At 51.6% G+C, this 23,322-nt stretch overlaps 1 protein-coding gene across 5 annotated transcripts in view; it reads right to left on the bottom strand.

Moving 5' to 3' along the window:
• The window catches only part of SSH2 (slingshot protein phosphatase 2), a 128,137-nt gene that overhangs the window by 70,080 nt on the left and 34,735 nt on the right, over positions 1 to 23,322 (bottom strand). For 2 of the 5 annotated variants that reach the window (XM_084823147.1, XM_084823146.1), the window contains exon 1: positions 5,403 to 15,491. In XM_084823147.1, coding sequence (XP_084679273.1) covers positions 5,403 to 5,572 — 170 coding nt within the window. In that variant the 5' untranslated portion in view covers positions 5,573 to 15,491. The other 3 variants (XM_084823151.1, XM_084823148.1, XM_084823150.1) reach the window with 3 other exon arrangements.

Genomic DNA, 23,322 nt, shown 5'->3' on the forward strand with positions numbered 1-23,322 from the left:
ACGTGTCAATCATGATCCAACCTGTGAGATCAGAGTAAAGGTCTGTCCCAAGTCCAGCGCAGCATTCCCACAGCTGGATGCCTCTGGACACCCACAAGTAGGGCGTGAAGGCAACGCCCATCCATGTGTTTGTTACCTGGAACTCAAGAGATATACCACCTTGGGTCAGGGAGGTTCTACTCAACTATCACAGCTAAGAGCTGTCGACACAATTTTCCCCTGCCAACTTCCAGAGCAATCTAGGCTGGTCGCCAGCATCGCATCCCGGGGCGGTAAATTCCACCAGCTAATTATGCGTTGCGCAAAGATGAAGTTTGTTTTTCTCTGTCCTGAACCTACTGCCGTTACGTTTTCTTTCCGTGACCCTGAGTTTTACTATTAAGGGAGGGGGAGGAACAAAAACGTCACTAAGTGGAGCAGGGAGGAATCTGGTCTGGGGGCAAGGTTCCCAATCCTCACACAGGTTGCAGGTTTCTTAGCATTTCTTTTCCCCACCTCAAATATATGCTCTGCTTGCAAGATGCCAAGGAGTTCCTGACTGATGGAAGATGGAATGGCAGAGGGCTAGAACCTAGTTCAGGCTTCCCCACGCCGGTGCCTTCCAAATGTGTTGGCCTGCAAGTCCCATCATTCCCTGCAGGGAATGATGGGACTTGCAGGCCAACACATCTGGAAGGAGCCAGCATGGGGAAGCCTGAACTAGATGGAACTCTGGTCTGATCCAGAAAGGCTGGCCCTGTATTTTTGGCTCACGAGCCCCCAAGGGGAAGTTAGTGGCAACTTTGGAGCCCTCGAAGCACAGTAACTCATTGCAACCCTCTCAGGGTCAAAGATGCAATGTTTGGAAACTCTTGATTAAAATGCATTACGCTAGCAAACGTGCCGGGCTGAATCCGCAAGAGGAAATCTTGCTGCTTCTAGTACTGAGTTTCTTAGAGAGGAAATAGGCAGAGAGCTCTTAGCTTTCCCCAAGCCAGTGCCCTGCAGAGCTGCTAAACTATGATTCCCATCGCCCTCAGTCTGCAAGTCCAGTGGCCACGCTGGCTGGGACAATGGGAGTTGTAGTCAAGACAACTGGAGGGCCCCAGTTTGGGAAACCCTGGCCAAGGGCTTCATCTTTGAAGGCAGAATGGTCGCATCCAAGTCAATTTAAAAACCTTCAGCCGTTCTACGAAAGGGTTCCCAACACACCCTCCTCATCCCTCGACCCATCTGGCAAGACCAGAAGCCACACACAGGCACCTGCTGCCGGTTACTGACAAGTTAAGCTGCCTGCCCCCAGAACAATGCACATTTCGGGGGAAAGAGCAAAGTCAGACCAGGGGCTGCTGTTCTGCAGAAGGCAACGAGCCAAGAGAAGGTTGGAAACTGGCAAGGACTTTAATAAAATCGCATTCTTGACTCCCTACTGACAAAAGATAGGGGGAGGGGGAGAAAGATTTCTGTTCTCACTGTGAGCAAGCCAATCCAAGAGGCGAGGTGTTCTTTTCCTCAAACTCCACACAAGCTCGAGCTCTTGGTAGGAAATCTCTGTTGTCATCATACAGATCCAAGGATTTGCTCCACCGCGGAGGGACTTGAGAGTATCCTAGAATGAGCGACTAAACAACGTCTGCTGGTGCCCTAAATGGAGCAGGCAGGCAGTCTTTTGGATCTCACAGGACTGAGGCTGGGTAGACAAGCGTCCTGCACGAACCGGAAGCTGGCTGGCTTGCTGTGCTTGGAACGCTAGCTTGTCCAAACACAGCAGCCACGCCCCCGTCCAAATGTTTGGGACTTCGACTCCCATCAGCCCCTGCCAGCAAACTAGGAAACCTGGGGGTTGTCATCCAGAACGTCTGGTGCATGCCAGCACAGGGAAAGCTGAAAAGTGAAGATCCTCTCCTGTGTGTCTTGATATGTGGGGCCAACAACAAAGGACAGATGCAGAAGGGACCCTATGAGTGATTCAGCGGCTTTGGAAATGTCTGCCTTGGGGAGCCCTTCTCTGCATGAAGCTCCAGGGAACACTCCAGGCGGCATCCACAAGAGAGACTGCCCAGGCCTTTCTAATGCTCTGAAGTGAGTGCAACCATCTTATTGTAAACAAAGTCTGTTCAAATGTTCTTGGGAAACTCACTCCCTCAGTTCCCATGCCCTACTGCAACTACGCCAGTGAGTGTAAAACACAGTGCACTGGAAACAATTACATATTGCAGCATTCCCCAACCTGGTGCTCTCCAGATGGGCTAGAGTCCAACTCCCATCATTCCCAGCCAGCATAGCCAATGGCCATGCTGGCTGTGGATTATGGGAGTTTCAGTTCACTCCATTTGCAGGGCACCAAATTGGGGAAGTCTGGCATATCACCTCCCTGTTTAGTCCCTTTCTTCTTTGTCAAATTCTAGGCTGCAATCTCCTGGGGGCAAGGAACTGTCCTCTTGAGTGTTGTAAAATGTCAGACACACTGATGGTGGCATTTATTTATATCTATTTTATTTATACGCTCTGTGTGTATATATATTATGCTATTCAGTATAAATATAAAAACATTTATAAACAAGATATAATAATGATCTTGTCATTAAGGAACCTGCGAAAATAAGATTCCAAGGATCTCCCCGGGAACACAGTCAAATCACGGCAGTCTTAGGTCAACCCCCTTTGCCCAATCCTGGCATCTGAGGAAATGCACCTGCCAAGGAAAGACCCCGTCCTCTCCTGCCCTCTCCTGCATGCCCGAACTATGCCCCCAAACAATGCCCATGCAAAGGACGCTCAACGACTTGCAAGGTAAGCACTAGCACCAAACTCCACCAAAGCCTAACGGCGGCCACCCCAAAGCATGGTGTTCCAAGCACCCAGAGTTTATTGGGGCAGATGGGGGGCATGGGGGAATAATGTCAGGATGGAAAGAAGCATATTAAAAAGCCGCTCCCATGGAGGCTGCCAACAGCCTGGTTGTTTGTGGAAAAGATGGGCTTTGCAAGGCCCCATAACTGTAAAAGCTGGTTTGCTGACTCGGAGCTCTCAGGAGTTATTCCTGTACAGTTTTCTCTGACATCCGATAGCTGCAGCAAGCCAGCCCTCCCTCCCCCCGCCACCCCCCCAGTAAGCTGCAGAGGTTTAAGAGTGTGACAAGTAGGAGGAAACAGAACCCCTACGAGGTAGCTACAGGCAAGAGTTATGGGAGCCACATCTGATTCTGGAGAAGGGGGTGAACAACAGAATTCAGTCACAGTACAGGAAAACCACAGTGGCTTTTATCAGCCAAGCTGAAACCCCGAGAAGAGACAACAGCACAGGTATTAAGGGTACAGAAGAATTAAAGCAGGCACAGTTCAAGGCTACGGGTTTTGTGACAATCTGAGTTGCATTCAGAACCAGCCATCACGGTCCAGGAAACGGAGAACCACCTTGCCCAAAGACTTGCCTGGGCCCTTTATCCATCCATCCGTCAAGTTTATATAATTGGCAGATGCTCTCGGGGCAGCTTACAGTCAGTAAAACAAATCCCAAAACAACGCAGTAACAACAAAAATACAACGATGGAAATATCAAAATCCTTAAGAAGTCTTTAAAATATTAAAGAGCCAGCAATAAAACTAATCATCAGAGCAACAGAGGAAAGATTAAGGGCACAATGCTATGCATGTTTGGACAGAAATAAGCCCTCCAGCTCGCAGCATACTGGCAGGGGGATTGTGGGAGTCGGAGGACTTATTTCTGTCCAGACACGCTTAGCATTGCACCCCAAAGGCCTGCTCGAAGGGAAAGATCTTAACCCAGCGTCTAATGCGTACAGTGAAGACAGCAGACGGATCTCTCTGGTAAGGGCACAGACAGGGCTCCACCACACTTCTGTAGGCAGTGGCACCCAGAGAACAGCCTCTGTGTATGGACTTGGCAAATCATTCGCAAACACAACTGTGCATTATTATATTTACATGCTTATCCCACGCCTCCTCCACCAAGAGCTGCTATAGGTCCTCCCCAACAACCCCCCCCCCATTTTATGTTCACACCAACCCTGCAAGACAGATTAGGCTGAGAGACAGTGACTGGCCCAAGGTCACCCAAGGAACCCCATGGCTGGTGTGGGATTTGAACCTGAGTCACGAGTGTAAAGTCTGCTCAACTCAACCGAGCTGAACTCCACGTCCACACGCCCAGGATCAGGCTGTCAGAGTGTGACGCGAACTCTTGTTATCATCCGGAAAACAGGAAGTGTCTAATAGAGAAACAGACCATCCTGCCCAGGTCTGTCTGACCAGCAGCAGCTCTCTGGGGTGTCTTGAGGAAAAGAAAGGGCTTTTCCCATCACCTCCTCCCTGACTCCTTTTAACTGGAGATGCCAGGGACCAAACCAGAATCCCACTCTGATATACATCAATTCCTGCAAAGGGTACAATCCCATACATGCTTTGCAAGGGGCAGGAGTAATCCCCACTAAAACCCAGGGTATGGGGCTGCCAACGCAATCGTCAAAGCACAACTTACTAGGTGGGCACGGACAGTTGGAGCAATGTTTAGACCAGAGATCGCCTGAAAGCATCCTTCCCGCACCCACCAGGCACTCTCCATAGCGGGCTGGGGCTGATGAGACTTGCAATCCAACCCATCTGAAGGCATCAGGGAGAAAGGTTGCTTTTAGGACGTTCTCACTGAAATAAACTGAAGAGCATTTTGAAGCAGTTTGTGCAAACGTTCTTTTCCAAAGGAAAATTCCTCCTGACACAGCCAAACTTGCCCTCGCTTTCCAAGCTTCCAGTCCAGTGGAGACTTTCCAGCCCACCCCCAGCTTCCCCAGTCTTTTATTTTCCACCACTGGGGAAGCCTCAACACACCAGAGCACTCACTCTTCACCCCCTATCCCCCCCCAACAAACCCGATTTTCTCTTGGAAGATGGGAAGAGAGAGGAAGGGGGGAAGCCCATCAGGAAAAAGGAAGCGGCGCGATTCTCTCTTGCTCCGGCTCTCGACCCGAGATGACTTCAGGAAACTGGCACAAACGGGGAACAGGGAACGCGGGTGGGGAGAAAGAAAAAGGGCAGGAGGAAAGAGAGAAAAACCGCAAACGGTTTCCCCTGTGCCGTTCCGGGAGCCACCGCCGGGGTTGGGAGAACTAGGGGGGTTATTCTGGGCAGGGACGGGGGCGCAGAAGAGGAGCAGCCGCCGCCTAGAGAAGGAACAACCCATTGGAGAATCCACGAACATATATTGGGGAAGCTGGCTTCAAATCATCCTAATTTTTTGCTTCTCTTGGAGGAGAGGCAATCAATCTTCCCCACGCTGGGGGTGGACTGCAAGGCCCAACATCCACCGACCAGCAGAGCTGGCTGGGGGTGATGGGCCTTGCAGTCCGCCCGCCCGGAGGGCGCCAGCTTGCGGGAAAGGCGGGCTTGCAGTAAGGCGGCACTCACAGCTGGTTGATGGCGTTCTGCGAGATGACGGCGTCGTCGGAGAAGTAGGGGATCATCGTGGGGCGGCCGGGGGGGCGGCGGCGGCGGCAGCAGAAGGGGCAGGCCGGGGCGGAAGCGGGGCGGCCGCCGCCGCCGCCTCGCTGCCTCCGCCGGAGCCCGCGCAGGGTCATCGGGGGCTGCCCGGGGCCGGCCGGCGAGCGCGGGCCATAGCCAGGACGCGCGGCGCCCCCGCAGCAGAGCCGAGGCGCGCCACGGGCGCCCAGGGAGGGGCGGCGGCGGCGGCGGCGGCGGGCGGGCGGAGGAGCGGAGCGTCTGCTGGCTCCGGCCGCGGGCCGGCTTCTGGCGTCCCCGGCGCGCCCGCCCTCCTCCCTCGCCGGGCGCGCCGCGCAGTGCGCAAGAGCGGGGCTGCCCAACCAGCCTCCGAGCCGGCCCCCGGGGTGGTCCCATGCCGGCCACGAGGAGGGAGGGGAGCCGCCCCCGCTGGGGCGGGGACCGGCCCCGGCCGGGGCGCGCTTTCCCGGCGAGACGGGCCGGGGAAGGTTCGGGCCGGCCGCGTTTCCCCAGCCACCGGCTGCGAGCGCGCTCTTTCCGCGGTTACGGCGCAATCCTATGCATGCTTAGACAGCGGAAAGTCCTACAACTCCCAGCATCCCCCATGCATAGGACTGCGCCTTAAAAGGCTCCGCGCGCAATTACGCGCAAGTCTGCCGCTTCAGAAAAGCTTAAAGTGGTCTGCCCCCCCCCCCCGCCTTCCTCCTTTCCCCCAAATTGGTGGCCTCCGGCTGTTGGGGACTCTCGCTCCGATCAGTGCTAGCCAGAATGGGCAGGGCTCAGGAAGCATGGGAGCTGCAGTCCGCAGCGGCAGGAGGTTGGCAGCTTGGGGAAGGCCGGTGGCTACTGGTCAAAATAGCAACACAGAACCTCCGTGAATAGACGCCGTCTACCTCTGAAGACCAGATACTGAAAGGGAACATGGTGGCAAGCAGGGTGCTATTGCCTTCAGGTCCTGCTTGTGAGCTTCGGAAGGGCATTTGGTCGGCCACTGTGGCTTTTCTAACATTGAGATAACTGCATAAAAGTCAGGCGATCTCTCCCCCCGCCCCCTTCTCTTTTTGAACTTGGAGAGCAGCTCTGTGTCACATCTGGGGAGAAGGGAGGTGGCCAAAACGTCAGAGCCCTTTTGTTTTCTTTTTAAAAGAAATGAAACACAGGTTTTATTATGGCCCAGGGCAAAAAGGAAGGGCTGCAAAGAGCTCAGCTGCACCGAAGCCCCGTCACAAAGCATTAGCTTCTTTGCACCTGACGGGCAAGGATGGGCTGATTTCGAATGCCGCTGGCCGTCCAGCAAGGGCTGCTGTGATGAGGCCTGAGAAAAGTGGGTGAAAAGCGCTTCCTCGTCCAGACCTTTCTTACTAGCCAACGGACCCTGCTTTGCACGAGTGGAATAACTCTTAGATTGATACAGAGACGCCTTCAAGGTTACGCAGTTCTCAGAGTTGGCCAGACAGGGCCCAGCCTGTCCAAGTGGCGCCACAGCTGTTGGCACCCCTAGACACAGACCTGACACGGTGCACCTCCTCTAGCCCCCTGAGGGAGTGGCCTGCCCAGTCCAATCTGCTGAGGAGCCAGGCTGCCCCAAAGCAGAGGGGGCAGGCCTCTAATTCTGTCCCTCGGCCTGCTCACCTCCCCTGGCTACTGATGGTATGGAATGCAAAGCTCTGTGCTGGTCAGGGAAATCTGCCACCTAGTCAGCAAAGAGGGTATTGCAGGCTTTGAACACAGGCACATTTTAATTAAAATGAGTTAATGCATTCAAAACAAAACAAGCCCAGGGTGCATGCCCCTTACTATACATGCCAAGGTTCAGGTGTCAAGGTCTCAAGGTCCTGGCGCTATGGTGTTGACGGACAGACAGACACACATACATCAGCTTTTATTATTATAAATGAATAATAGTATTTGTATGGCGCTTTAAAGAATGCAACCTATACCAGCCTTCCCAACCTGGTGTCCTCTGGATGTTTTGGACTTCCACTCCCATCAGCCCCGGCCAGTAAAGCCAATGGTCAGGAATGCTGGGAGCTGTAGTCCAAAATATCTTGAGGGGGAGGCTACTATATACCTTTAAGCTAAGCTCTGCATAGCTGGGAATGTCTTTCTTGTCCAAGGAACAGTTTTGAAAGGTGAGGTCTTATTCCCTGCGCACCAAAAATCTGTCTGGTATTTTAAAAAATATAATAAATTTCTTTATCACTCCGTAAGGCACCTGAGCGTAGGGGGAAAGCCAAACAAGACAGGAATACTGGCACTTCCGACGTTTGGTAGCTGAGTGGTGGTCTTTCGTTAATGCAGTGTCTCCTTTTGGTCCCCTACCGAGAAATGAGAGTCGAAAACTACATGGTGGCTGATTAGCCCCCGCCCCTCTCTCTACCCAACAAGATGGCAAAAGTTCACAGGAAGCGGGAGGGGGGACCCGCGGGCAAATTCTTGCTTTTGCTTCAGCCCTAAAACTTGCAGGGCAGGGCCCCTTGGTTATGCAAATCTTTTCGACAGACACACCACAAAATTCACCTCAAGCCATGAATTACTCCATGCATTTAAGAAGAGGCAAAAGTTCACCATCACCCACTACCCTTTTATCAAAGGCACCCCACCCCAGCTCTCTTGCTCCCATTCTTCAAGGATAATGTAGTTTTTGTTTGTTTAAGTGATAGTTTACCTATTTTGTCAGCCTAATAAGTATTTGGAATTTGAGAAGGAAATCTCCAGTTTAACACACACAGAGAATTTTGTTTTGAACTCATCTCACCTACACAAAGCTCTTAAAGCACCCTTCCCCAATCTGGTGGATTCCAGATGTGTTGGACTACAACTCCCAGCATGCTGGAAGTTGTAATCCAACTCATTTTAATCCAACACATCTGAAGGGCACTAGGTTGGGGAAGGCTGACAAAGTCATATTCTAAACTCCCCCCGCCCCCCCAACCCCCAGATGTCAGATATAACATCATGTGTGAAAAATAAAATAAATAGCAGCTGCTTATATAAAAGAGCGCTTCCATCAATTAAGCTGATTTGGGAATTGTTCTCCCTAAATGGCACGAACACACACACACACACGTGTTATGAGTCACACAGCCATCTAAATAATCCCAATTATTCCTGGGGAGCTTCTGTCAGGGTGGAAACTGAGCCGATAGAGCCCCAGAGCAGTTCTGATTCTGAGGAGGAACAGCAATCCGTGGGAGAGGAGCTCGCTCATCTCTCACACGCACAGCAGCCGGCAGAGATTCCTCCTGCCAGCATTCCAGGGAGAGATAGTGGCCCTGGCAGCGAGAGAGCGCTGGAGGGGGGCTTGCTGGACACTCGGCGCAGACGCAGGGAGCGGCGCCAGATGGAGGGTGCCGAAAGGAGGCATAGTGCTCGTTTGGCGCGCAAGCAAAGGTCTGTCCTTCAGATCCAAGGGAAAGAGGGAGGATCTCTCCCTAGCCCCTAAGTTCTGGGTCTTCCCGTGATTCTCCTACAAATGGGGACCAACTGCCTAACCTGGAGCATAGGCTACTCTGCTATCTTTCCCCAGTGCTGTTCCTTGCTTAGTCACTGCTGATTAGCATCTGAAAGAGTCATTAAGTTGTAAAAGGAATAAAGCCTTGAAAAGAATCCTTTTCGTCTGTGTCTTGAGTTGGCTATTGGAGTAGACTGTAAGAGGCAGCTAGGGCGCTCCTGACAAGCACCACTATGAGGCAGCCACAACAAATGCTTTTAAATATCCTCATTTTGCCATCTGATCTGGAATCTCTTAACAAGACAGCCAGTCAACCTGAAATGGCGCCCCTGCTGTCCTCAGACAGACCTCCTTTTAAGACAGGAATGGGAAATGTGTGGCTCTCCAGATGTTGGGACTGCAACTCCCATCAGCCCCAGTAGGTGCCCCCTCCCCGTGGGAGTCTACCTTCTCACTGCCACTGTTACCACTTGAGAACGTAAGAACATAAGAGCCCTGCTGGATCAGACCAAGGGTCCATCTACTCATAGACTTGTAGAATAGTAGGGTTGGAAGGGGCCTACAAGACCATCGAGTCCAACCCCCTGCTCAATGCAGGATTCCAAGTCAGACCATCCCCGACACACGGCTGCCCAACCTCATCTTGAATGCCTCCAGTGTGGAAGAGCCCACCACCTCCCTAGGGAATTGGTTCCATTGTCATATTCCTCTAACAGTCAGGAAGTTTTTCCTGATGTTCAGCCGGAATCTGGCTTCCTGTCACTTGAGCCCATGATTCTGTGTCCTGCACTCTGGGATGATCGAGAAGAGATCCTGGCCTTCCTCTCTGTGACAACCTTTCAAGGACTTGAAGAGCACCATCATATCTCCCCTCAGTCTTCTCAAGGCTAAACATGCCCAGGTCTTTCAGTCTCTCTTCATAGGGCTTTGTTTCCAGTCCCCTGATGATCTTCGTTGCTCTCCTCTGAACTCCCTCCAGCTTGTCTGCATCCTTCTTAAAGTGCAGTTCCCAGAACTGGACACAGTATTCCAGATGAGGCCTAACCAGTGCAGAGTGGAGGGGGACTAGTACTTCCTGGGATTTGAAAGCTATGCTTCTATTAATGCAGCCCAAAGGAGCATTTGCCTTTTTTGCAGCCACATCACATTGTTGGCTGATATTCAGCTTGTGATCTACAACAATGCCAAGATCCTTCTTGCTTGTAGTTTTGTTGAGCCACATATCCCCCATCCTGTAACTGTGCATTTGGTTTCTTTTTCCTAGGAGCAGTACTTGGCATGTATCCCTGTTAAATTTCATTCTGTTGTTTTCTGCCCAGCACTCCAGTCTATCCAGATCACTTTGAATTTTGTTTCTGTCTTCCAAGGTATTAGCTATCCCACCCAATTTTGTGTCATTCTGTCCAGCATTCTGTTCACACCGTGGCCAACCAGCTGCCCACAGGAAACCCACAAGCAGGACATGAGTGCAATAGCACCCTCCCACCCATGTTCCCCAGCAACTGGTGGACATAGGCTTACTGCCTATGGAGGTAGCACACAGCCGTCAAGACTAGTAGCCCTTGATAGCCTTTTCCTCCAGGAATTTGCCTAACCCCCTTTTAAAGCCATCCAAAGTGGTGGCCATCACTACGTCCTGTGGTAGCAAATTCCATAGTTTAACTCTGTGCTGTGGGAAGAAGTCCTTCCTTTTATCTGTCCTGAATCTCCCACCAATCAGCTTCATAGGATGGCCCCATTGGGTTCTAGTATTTTGAGAGAGGGAGGAAAGTGTGTCCCTCTCCACATTCTCCACACCAGGCATAATTCTGTAGACCTCTATCATGTCTCCCCTTACCCTCCCTTTTCCACGCTAAATAATCCCACTTGCTCTTTCTCCTCAACCTCATCATCGCCACTCGCTTGCTGGCAGCTGGGGAGCCAGGAGGCCGCGGCATCCGCTGCTCCTCCTTCTCCCCTCCTGGGCCGGAGGGAGAGGCAGCAGGTGAGCAAGCAGGTTGCAACGGGGGAGGAGTAAGTCCAAGGGGCTCTTGTCCATGGGCCCCTGCTGGGGTGTGGGCTCTTGGCAGGTGCCCAACCAGGCCACCCCTTGGTGCCGGCCCTGTCTGGAGCGTCATGAATTGCACACACCTGCTTTAAGGTAACTCAGGGCTAAATTAAAGAGAAAGCGGATTTGCATCTGTGCAACCCAAGGAAGCTACGCAGCTCCCAGTGGTAAGGACAGAATGGATTGTAGGTAATGTAATTCTCTGCCGGTCTTAAAAAACAACCACCAGCAACCAGATTGCAGCCGCTAGGTAGCTGCACACACCTTACCATAATCATTAAACCCAAACTAGCACATCACCCCTTTCTGCTCATGAACATCCCAGCCTCATGTGATGGTGGGGCGCTGTATTGATAGAACCTGAGATTCTAGGACAGCCTTCCTCAACCTGATGCCCTCCAGAGGTGTTGGATGGCAACACCCATCATTCCCAGCCAGCATGCTGGGAATGATGGGTGTTGCAGTCCAACACATACCTGGAGGGCGTCAGTTTGAGGAAGGCTGTTCTAAGAAATTCTAAACTTAATGACAAATGGTCTCACCCAGTATAACACAGCTTCCTACATTCCCAGTGCCATTTCTCTAGCTGGAATGCCTCCGAGCATGCGCAGAGTGCACGCCTTTCCTTTACCCCTGACGTGACCCAAAACTGGCAATTGACCAGAGGGGAACATTTCCAGATTATCAGGACCTCACACAACACAGTGAAAGAGAGACTGTCATGGGGAGAAAAGCTCAGAGATTTTTTGGTGGTGGGGAGGGGAGGGTCCCCTTTCTGCTTGAAGCAAGATGGGTTTCTGACTAGGCACCACTGGAGGGGGCCCCTGGCGTCGCTTCCTGGTCCAAGCTGATTAGAAATGCTAACAGATGTCTTGCACTGATAAGAGAAGCCAAAGGGAGCACAAAGGAGGGCAGATAAGGGAGCTATGGAGAAGCCTCCAACACAGGATGTTGAAAGGTCTCTCCGCTCCAGCCTATAAACCTGGAACATTCTCCAGCCGAAATGGAGGGAGAAAGTCCCTCAAAATCCAAATCATCTTTCCTCAGAAGAGGCATGGAGGAAATGCTGCCTTTTCCCCTCTGTTCACCTGGCACATTGCAGAAGTGAACGCAGAACAGAGCTCTGGAGGACAGTGGTTCAGAGAACGTGCCGAGGGGCTGGTTGGAGCCCCCACAATTCACCTCTGCAAACTCACAGGGTGGCCCCCCTCTGCCCCAGCCCCACATCTTCTCTGGGGATGACATACGGGCCTGCCAGCGAGGGTCATCTCAAGGGTGCACCGAAGCATCGTTTGACACTTAGAGAAAGAGCACTCTCAAAGCAGTGGCGGTCACGTGGCGTAGGCAGTGGAGCAGGAGAAGGCAACCTGGTGCCCCAGCTACTTGGGACAACAACTCCTATAAGCCCCAACTAGCATAGCCAATGATCAGGGATTATGAGGCTTGTAGGACAAAACTTCAGGTGGGCATCCTGGTTGCCTACTGCTGGCTAGAGCCTTGGGAACATAAGAAGCCAAGCTCTTGCAGGTTCATCAAGCCCGGCATGGTTTAGTGCAGGGGTGGGGAAACCTTTCAGCCCGAGGGCCAAATTTCACCTGCAAGATGCTCTTTGGGGCTATATTCCAGTGGTGGGCAGGGGCAAAGGGAGCTGGGCTCAAAATACTAGCAAACTGTAGCTCTTCCCACCCGAATTTTGATTCCAAAGTATATGCTCTGGGGGTCATCCATGCAGGCAAGTCATCCTAGAATTAGCTCCTTAAAGACGACTTCTTGCAAAGTAGCACACCCTCACATCCACTCCTTGCTTCTTCCTCACCGCCTTTTCTTCGCCTCTTCCCTGCGTCTACACCCCATCTGTCACAGCCTTCATCTTTCCAGGTAGATCAGAGGTTTACGCCCTTGCCTCCCTGAGATCCCAGGCATTTCCTAATCCTCAGTGACCCTGAATCATTCTGGCCGCTATCAGGAGAAAACTAAAAACCAACCAATATAAATCCACAGTTGGATTAAGGTATGTATGGGTGTAAAGCCCCGTTAGAAGAAACTGCTCGAGCTTTGGAAGGTCAGGAGGCGGACTTGCGCCTGTTGGGTTCATGGCTGGCATCAGAAGTGGGGGGGGGGGGGCTGGGCAGTCGCTGAGACCCTCCGGCCAAGACCCAGCACTGCCCTGGCTTTTTGACTCACTCAGGGCAGCGTGTGTCTTCCTGGATGCTCTAAGAGTCAAGCTACGTGTTACACGAAATATGCCACGTGCGGTTGACCCTCTCTTTCTTATTGTAAAGTTAGCATGCAGGGTTCCGATCCAGGGTTCTGGGACCACTGCATGTGTGGAAGGGAGGCTTAAACTTTTTCCTGTATTTGGTGCCTTCCTGTGCCGCCTCCTCCTACAGCGGTTCTACTATTCCTGAAATAAATCCTATTCCTATTCCCGAAAGAAATGCAAATTATTTTAAAAATATACAAGAAAGCCTTCCCGGGGGGGGAGAGGAAGAGAATGACTGCAGATGACTGGATTTTCCACCCACAGAAGAAGAAATAAATAAGAGATTTCATTCATATTTACAGAACAAACTCTCAGTTCTGTAAAACAAAACAAAAAACCCTCTCAGCAGTTCTTTGCTTGGGTTTTAGATCTTCCCAACGCACCCACTCCCCCGGTGCAAGAGGAAGTCTCAGGACAGAGGTCGGCACATCAGCAGCGACAGTCGTTTCCCATGGCAAGAAAATATTTTAAATATGCCGAAATTGTTATCTCACGCGCACACGCATACACGTCACAGCCAGCCAGGCCCACAATAATCTTGCGCCAAAAGCGGGGCAGCATATTTCTTCTCCCTGCCAGCCCTCCACAGGTCTAGACAGAGGCGGCATGATTTGCCAGTGCACAATGCATGGAGTAGCACAAGGAGAAACAGGGTGGACTAAAAATGGGTATTGATTCTGTGTGTGTGTGTCTGTCACAGACACAGTCTTGAGGCCACAGTGCTGAGAGCCCTTGTGGTGTGGTGGTTAGCGTGTTGGACTGGGACTCCGGAGATCCAAGTTCGAGCCCCTCCTTGGCCATGAAGCTCACTGGGTGGCTTTGGGCCAGTCGCAGAGTCTCAGCTTCACCTGCCTCACAGGGTTGCTGTGAGGATAAAATGGAGAGGAGAAGGAAGAGGACCACGTACGCCGCCTTGGGTTCCTCGCACAAGGAAAAGAGGCAGGATATATATGCAATAATAATAGGAGAAGGAACAGTAAGAAGAGGAGGAGGAGGAAACAAGGGCATTGCCAAAGCAGCCCTTAAATACACCTAAATGCAGCAGCAAACCTATCAGAGTACGTTGTGCATGTATGGGGTGGGGAAGACCTCTGCAACGCACAGTCACACCACTGCTGCCAGAGAAGCGCATGCATTTCATTTCCTTAGACAGCCATGGGGGAGCTGCACCAATGGCCTTGCTGTAAAGCTGCTTCACATTATATTCATGTAGGGAGAGGAGCCATAGTTCAGTGGGGGAGCCCCTGCGTTGCCCGGAGAAACAGGATGGGGCTAGAAAAGGGGTTCTATATTCTCTCGGGGCTCAGTCCCTCGCATGGCCAGTTGGAAAAGATCAGGGAGCAGGCGATGGGGGCTGGGGAGAGAGAACCTTCTCTGCCTGAGACTCTGGGGAGACACTGCCTGGGTTAAAGGAGACACTACTGAGCTAGACAGGCATGTTGTGTAATCTGGAAAATTCTGGCGGCCTCTGCCTAGACTCCTCCACACCGCCCGATGCCCTACACCATAAGGCACCATAAGGCACTGTCCTCCCCACCCGCCCAGAAGACCCTCCTCCCCACTTGGAATCACAGAGTTGGAAGGGACCTCGAAGATCATCCAGTCCAACCCCGTGTTCCCTGCAGGCTCTGCACTGCAGGGTGCAGCAACAGCATCCCTGGCAGAGGGCCACCCAGGCTGGGCTTAAATGCCCCCAGCAAAGGAGAGCCCGCCCCCGCCCAAGACAGCCTGTCCCACTGCTGAACAGCTCCCACTGTCAGGATGTCTCTCCTAATGTTTAGCCAAACCCATCCATTATTTCTAGCCCTGCCCTCTGGAGCAACGGAGAACAAGACTGCTCCATCTTCTGCATGACAGCATTTCAGATATTTCGAGTGCTGCTCTCATGTCTCCCCATAATCTTCTCTGCTCCAGGCTAAACACACCCAGCTCTTTCAGCTGCTCCTTGTAGGTTTCCAGACCCCTCACCATCCTGCTTGCTCTTCTATAAGACAGTCCCCTGCCCACCTATAAGAGACCTGCCTAAGTTCTCCTGTGCATGGCACATATATGGGGAAGGGGTCCCTTGTTTTGCACTGCAATTTGGGGGGTGCAGAGAGACAGAAGGGGCACAAAACTCTCTGCTTCCGATCTGGTAACGTCTGGCACCAAGGGAAAAGGAAAGCCCCATACATACTTACACGCAGTCCTCTGCACATGCCAGAGGACTTTGAGAAGGGCAGGGGGCGGCAGCGACCCAGGACAGCCCAAAATGTATGGACACAGACGTGCAACACTTACCTCCTGGGCTGGAACCGGCAGTCATCCTCTCCGCTGTCCGCCTCCTGCGTACACAAGAAAAGAAAGGGGAGGGAGAGAGAAGGTGTTAAGATTCTGCCTATTGCTATTGATACAGTGCCATCAGTGAGCTTTACAGAGTACAAGAGGCGGTTCCCAGCCCCGAGGAGTGTACAGTCTAAAATTCAATACAGGGGACAGAGCAGACTAAGGGGAAGGAAAGGGAATCGGGGATAAACAGGGAAAGAAGGTGAAGTGCTTTGGGTTGCCTACGCTTAGGTCTTGGTTATAGACTCGGTTACAGCGGGACGTGGCAACTACTGTTATCACGCCTCATGCTAGAACTAAGGCTGGTGCGGGACATCTTGGGCGCCAGAGGCAGAAAACCTTAAACAGCCTTCCCCAAGCTGGTACCTTCCAGGTGTGTCAAGCAACAGCTCCCATCATCCTTGGCTGGGGAGGGGTGTGTGAAATCCTGAGCAGGAGCGTTCCACACTGCAGCACTGTACACTGTCCTCTGTACACTGCATGGCACGTTCTGTGTCTGCTGCGCTGCGCTGCACACCGCTTGTTGAGAATACACGTACCCTGACACACTGCCGAATCTTAAGACTGAAATGGTGCAATCCTACGCAGGTTTAGACAGAAAAAAAGTCCTACAGCTCCCAGCATTCCCCATGGCTGGCTGCGGAATGCTGGGAACTGTAGGACTTTTTTTCTGTCTAAACCTGCGTAGGATTGCACCCTAAGCCAACCTTCCCCATCTTGGTGCCAGCACCTCCCATAATCCCTATTGGCCAGGATGGCTGGGGGCTGATGGAACCTGCAGCCCAACATATCTGGAGAGCACCAGCTTGGGGAAGGCTGATCTAAATAAAGCCTCTCCTGCCCCCCACGATGATAAACAGCTGACAGTTTACCACCTCCCCTTGACAGTGCCCCCAAATCCTCACGGCCAAGTCTGTTGCCTCATCCTTGCCACATGGCACTGTCGGCCCAGGAGAGAGCATTCCAAGCTGCCGAGGGAAGCCATTTGCACTTCACGGGCACTTTGCCTCTCATACTGGAACTCCTACAGCTGCTTTTTTTTTTCTTGTTTCACTCTTCCTTAAAAATAAAAACCCTAGAGAAGTTCTCCCTTGGGTTCACATGCACAGAACCAGATTCAGTCCCCCGGATGCAAAAGGGAATATTTCTTTGCTAATTCCTAATGCCACCTTTTGGGCACCGCTGAAAAAGCATACAGAAAACTTGGAACCTGGATCCAGCTGGGGAACCTACAAGGGCGGCACACGCATGGGCAAGGAAGCAATAAAGACAGGCCAACGCGAACGAGCAGAAGAAAGTTCAGTAAAATCTGACGTGCCGGAATACCTGCCGTGCAAGATGAAGTGGGGGGAATGTCTGACGGGGATGTGGAGTTCCGTTTGCACACCCAAGCCGGTGGAGTGCGAGTTTCGTTCTGCGACGAAATGGAAGGGAACCCATTCTGCTCCAGAGAGCATTTGGGCAGGGGGGGAAGAGGAGGGAATCAAAGCTCTATCTGTGGAAGATCAGAATGCGAATCCAGCACAGGCGCCAAGAGCCCCTTCCAGGAGGGGCCCTAAAGGCGGCCCAGAAACACCTCTGAGACCGCCAGAAGCCAACACCAGGAAATGCTCGGCTCTCGCACACCAAGGGGCACAAACCGCGCAGGAGCAGGCGGGCATGCATGCGGGCATGTTCACACATCGTGGCAAGTACGCAGCAGCTGCATTTAACGGTGCGCAGTGAGGTTGCTTGCAAGCGTGCCAAGTGGTGCGACGTTAACCTCACCTTCCGGAATGGCTTGCGCCCCATTGCCAACCTGGCCACAGCCTGAGGCCACCTTCGGAGTCTCTCCTCCAGGGCCTCCTGCCATCCAGAGTGAGGGAGCCCCCAAATGAAACCTGCCAGTCGGCCCTTGTTGGTAATACAGATGGCCAAGGAGCCCACAGAAGAGAAGAGAACTGCCCCGAATAATCTCAAAAGCTAGGGGTGGTGGGGGAGAGATAAGGGAGAGGGGTTCTTTCTTTCAGTCAATCCAGGCTTAGGCCAGCACTGGGAAATCTCTTTCGGATCAAGGGTTGGATTCAAATTCCAAAGGAGTTCCCCACCCATTTTTGTTTTTTTTAAAGATCAAAACCAGTGCATCGTCAAAGAAATAACCAGCCAGTTCAGCCTTCCTCAACCCGGTGCCCTCGAGATGTGTTGGACTACAACTCCCAACATCCTCCAGCCACCTCTGCACCAGGTTGAGGAAGGCTGAACTATGTCTTGCGGAACAGGTGCGACACAGCCCAGCAGCCTCTACCTGTTGGGAGCTCATGTACATTGTGGATTTCCAAACCTGGGTTCTTCCAAACCCAGGTTCGGCCTTCTAGAAACCCTCTAGACGCCAACTTGCCCAGAGCCAACGTGTATCATGTTTTCCTCATGTTCCCCAAGGCCAAAGAACAGCCTGGCACATCCCAGATGTGAATTGTGAATACAGGGCAGCGCTTTATGAGGCCCCCGCTTGGCAAAGCAGACGAGTTCTCTCTTGCAGGATGCCAGGTCCTGGCCACCAAAGCAAGGTGTTGGGAAGTCCCGCCAAGTGAGCGCCTGGCCCGATGGTCCAAAGCATCATGGGCCACCTCCGAGGCAGAGAGAATGAGTTTCCCTAGTCGGGTCAACATACAAGGAGGGAGTCATTAAGTTACCTTCCTTCCATTTACTCAAATCCAGAGACCACCCTGAATTATTTACCTAGTGTGGTGTGGTGGTTAGTGCTGGACTGAGACTCAGGAGATCTGGGTTCGAGTCTCCACTCGGCCATGAAGCTCGTTTGGTGACTTTGGGCCAGTCGTAAGAACATAAAAACATAAGAACATAAAAAGTCCCCTGCTGGATCAGACCAAGGGTCCCTCTAGTCCAGCATTCCGTTCACACAGGGGCTAACCAGCTCCCCGTGGGAAACCCACAACATGAGTACAACAGCACCCACCCATCCATGTTCCCCAGCAACTGGTGTACATAGGCAGACTATGTCTGATATTGGAGGTAGCACAGAGCCATCAGAACTAGTAGCCATGGATAGCCTTCTCCTCCAGGAATTTGTCGAACCCCCTTTTAAAGCCATCCAGGTTGGTGGCCATCACTGCATCTTGTTGTAGCAAATTCCATAGTTTGACTAGGCCCTGTGTGAAAAAATCCTTCCTTTTATCTGCCCTGAATCTCCCACCTATCAGCTTCATGGGATGACGCCTTTGGGTTCTAGTATTATGAGAGAAGGAGAAAAATGTCTCCCTATCCACTTTCTCCACACTAGGCATACTTTTGCACACCTCGATCATGTCTCCCCTTCCTTGCCTTTTTTCCAAGCTAAACAATCCCAGCTGTTGTAACCTTCCCTCATAGGGGAGTTTCTCCAGCCCCTTGATCATTATAATTGCCCTTTTCTGCTCTACAATATCTTATTTTCTTTTTCCAGCACTACAATATCCCTTTTTAGGTGTGGTGACCAGAACTGCACACAGTATTCCAAGTGTGGTCGCACCGTAGATTTGTACAGGGGCAGTATGATATTGGCAGTTTTATTCTCAATTCCGTTTCTAATTATGCCTAACGTGGAGTTTGCCTTTTTTACAGCGGCCGCACACCGGGTCGACGCTTTTATCGAGCTTTCTGCCACAACCCCAAGATCTCTTCCCTGGTCGGTTACTGCTAGCTAAGATCCCATCAGCTTATATGTGAAGTAATGGGCTGGATGCGGGCCGATAAACTGAAGACGAATCCTGGCAAGACGGAAGCCCCATGGGTGAGTGGTTCATTGGCCCATTGCCTGGCCTGGATGGGGTTCCTCTCCCTCTGAAAGATCAGGTCCGTAGTCTGGGGGTACTCCTAGATCCATCATTGTCGCTGGAGGCCCAAGTGGCCACTGCGGCTCGGAGCGCCTTTTACCAGCTTTGGCTGGTTCACCTGCTACGGCCTCTCCTGGACAGGGATAGCTTGGCCACAGTGGTTCAGGTGCTAGTAACCTCAAGACTGGATTACTGCAAAGCACACTACGTGGGGCTGCCCTGAAGGCTGCTCCGGAAGCTGGAGCTAGTGCAGAACACAGCAGCTCAGCTCTTGTCGGAAGCTGCCCCTTTCCAGCATGTAACTCCTTTGCTGAAGGAACTGCACTGGCTCCTTCAGCAAGGACTACCGGACCAGGTTTAAGGTTTGAATACTAGTATACAAAGCCCTAAACAACTCGGGACCAAGATACCTGAGAGAGCACCTTCTCCCTTACCAACCTGCCCGATCACTGAGGTCATCGGAGGACATGTCCCTGGTGGTTCCACATGGACCCATGGCCCAGCTGGAGTCCACCAGGAAAAGAGCCTCCAGTGTGGTGGCCCCCTTCCTGTGGAACTCCCTGCCCCTGGAGGAAAGGGAAGGTGCCAACGTTGTGTTGCTTTCAGCGCCTCCTGACAATGTTATTTCGAGAGGCCTTCCCCAAGTGACCAGTCACAGTTTATTAACTTCAGAATCTGTTCTTTTAAAATGTTTTAAGTGTTTTAATTATGGGGTTTTATTCTTTTATCTTGTTGTTCACTGCTCCGAAATCTTTGATGTGGAGCGGTATATAAATATTGTAAATAAAATAAATAAAGAAAGTTGGGATTTTTTGCCCCAACATGCATCACTTTACTCTCAGTCTAGCCTACTTCACAGGGTTGTTGTGAGGATAAAATGGAGAGGAGGGCCCTGTAAGCCACCTTGGGCTCTTTGGAGGAAAGGCGGGATACAAATGTAATAAATGAAAATAATAAATAAATACCCTATATTCATTTTTGCAGTATATCTCATTTAAAATGCATCTTCTGTTCTTGCCTGCTGCGGTTTCTAATCCTTGATTCTAAGATGTAAACCTCTGGACAAGCCGAGAAAAAGAGAGGGAGCGCTTAAAAACCTTGCCAAGTACGCAATGTGCCGTCTGCCCCTGAACTTATCCAGACCTTAACCTGCCCCTCTCAATAATCTCAGGTATGTGGATCACGTCCTTTCCAGCTTGGAACACGCAAGCAGCAGAAACAGCCAAGCCCGTTAACTTAATTCTGCAAAACCTCCCCTTCCCTCGGCAAACCCTCCCGCCACGGGACTCAGGCAAGCGGGGCAGGCCAGGAGCCAAGCAAGGATCATGGGGTGGCCATGGAGTGTGCAGAGCATTTTAATTATCTGGGCTCCGCGCACTCCCCAAACACAGGGGCGGCTGGACAGGGCTCCCAACGATAGCCATCTGCCACCAGAGAGGTCAGCAAAAGATAAAACGCAGCACAGCATTTTCCCACGCAAGGCAGAGGCTTCAGATCCTCGGCAGCTGTCCATTTAAGGCCAGGAGAAAGACGCTCAGACAGCTTGGGGAGGGGAAGTGTATCTCGAGATGCAATACACCGCATGGAAGCTGGGGGGGAGGGTGAATTCCCTTTGAGACTTGGCTTCTAATGCCCAGGCCTAAGCATGCATGGCGTTCATTTTCCCATCACTCCCTCATTCCATCACTCCTTCCATTTCTCTGCCACCCAACAGTCAAACCTCTCTGAGCGGCTCACAAAAATTAACACGCTCTTCCCCAAAGTTACCCGTACTCTACATAGAATCAAAGAACAGAAGGGTTGGAAGGGGCCTATAAGACCATCGAGTCCAAAACCCTGCTCAATGGTGGAATGCAAGTCAGAGCATCCCTGACAGATGGCTCATTATCTAAGGCCCTCCTCAAGGTGCCTCCTCCGAGGGAGGCCGGGAAGGCAGCAACAAGGTGGAGGGCCTTCTCAGTGGTGCCCCCCTCCCATTATGGAATGATCTTCCCAATGAGGCCTGCCTGGTGCCAACATGGTTATCTTTTTGGTGCCAGGGTTAAGACCTTCCTTTAAGGTTTTTATTCAAGTCCGGGGATTTCTTATTGTTGATTGTTAAAATACACTGTGTGTGCCTGTTTACGTGCGTGTATGTACATGGTTTTTATGTTATGTACAATATTGTGTATTTAAGGTGTTTAATCTTTGTAAACCACCCAGAGAGCTATTGGGCAGCCTAGAAACCTAATAATTGAGTGTATGAATGAAAAGGGCTCCCCACAAAATGAAAAGAGGCCGCTACCACAGCAGCATTCTGGGCTTCGCAGAATGTTTCACTGCAGCGGAATTCCAGGTGACCAATCGACAACATTCTCACGATACTGGAACCTGGGTCATCCTGTGAAACGGACTGGTGGGAGGGTCATGAAAAGCAAAAGGAAGGACGTCTTCCTCCGGTGCGGGGTGAACTTGTGGGACGCACCGTTACAAGATGCGGCGTGACAATGAGGTGGCAGATGCCAGCTCAAATGGCTCTTTACATTGGGTTGTTTACAAGCACTAAATCACGTATGCCTACAGATTTCGAAGTGGCATATGCAAATCATGGAAACAGACATATGTAAAAAAAATAGACTATACTGTACCTACAGCCTACACTGGCACAGGGAAGGCTTGTATGAACAGATGGGCCTTCAACAGGTGCCTAAGAAAAAAGGTGTTGGCTGGGAATGATGGGAGCTGCAGTCCAACACATCTGGAGGGAGACAACTTGGGGAAGGCTGCTTTACAGCTTTATATGCTAGCCACTAAACCTTACACCTGGCCCAAGGAATTGAAAATCCTTTTTCTTTTAGCTTTGCTGTTTAAATCTGTATTTTAAATCCCTGCACTGCTGCTAGGTTTTATTCTGGTCGTATTGTTATACTGTGGTTTTAATGTTTTATATATTTTATATTGTTTTATTGTGCGCTCTTTGGTTTTAATTTTTGTGAACCGCCCAAACAGCTTCGGCTATTGGGCGGTATAGAAATGAAACAAACAAACATCCAGTCCTTGGGAGGAGAAAGCTTATCTTCTATCAATGGCTACTGGTCATGACATGGAACCTTCAGGTTCAAAGGCACTCTACCACGTCATACCAGTGGCCTGGGAGCAATGAAAGAAGAAGGCTCATGCCAGTGTGGCGTAGTGGTTAGAGTGCTGGACTGGGACTCAGGAGATCCAGGTTCGAGTCCCCACTTGAACAAGGAAGCTCACTGGGTGACTTCGGGCCAGTCGCTGACTCTCAGCCTAACCAACCTCACAGGGTTGTTGGAAGAGAAGGATCATGTAAATGGAGAGGGGGAGGATCATGTAAGCCACCCTGGGCTCCTTGCAAGAGGGAAAAGGTGGGATATAAATGTGAAAAATAAATGAATGTCCGGCTTAGGGGCTTCCTGGAGGCATCTGGTTGGTCACTGTTGGAAACAGGATGCTAGACTAGATGGAGCTTTGGTCTGGCCCTGCAGGGTCCTTTTAACCGTTGACTTGCCAACCCTCAGCAGCTTCCTAGATAAAACACATGGCTTCCGCCCTTTCCTGTGGGGACAGCAGAGCACTGCCCCGGGGACGTTGTTGCGGCAAGGGGAGTGGAGGAGGGAACCTACCTTTTTATCCTGCAGTCCAGTCCGTGCTGATGATAATGGGGGGGGGCAAGCCCCCCTCCGTGCCAAGTGCACAGGCACACTGCAGGCTCAAGTGGTGCTCGCACTACAAAAGCCTGCACACTCACATCTAATCCTGCCGGGCATTTTGCTCATAAACAGCCAAAGGGATCTAGCAGGAGCCAGCACCGTTTAAAAGATCGGCCTGCTGGGGAGGTATGACAGCAGCATTCAGCATGCGGGAGGTCCCAGGTTCGATCCCCCACATCTCCAGGCAGGGCTGGGAAAGAATCCTGCCTGAAACTCTGGAGAGCTACTGCTAGTCGCTGTCCACAATACTGG

This window comes from Heloderma suspectum, chromosome 16 (genome assembly GCF_057233095.1).
Source record: "Heloderma suspectum isolate Gila_16-S chromosome 16, 16-S_ref, whole genome shotgun sequence".
Classification (NCBI taxonomy): Eukaryota; Metazoa; Chordata; class Lepidosauria; order Squamata; family Helodermatidae; genus Heloderma; species Heloderma suspectum.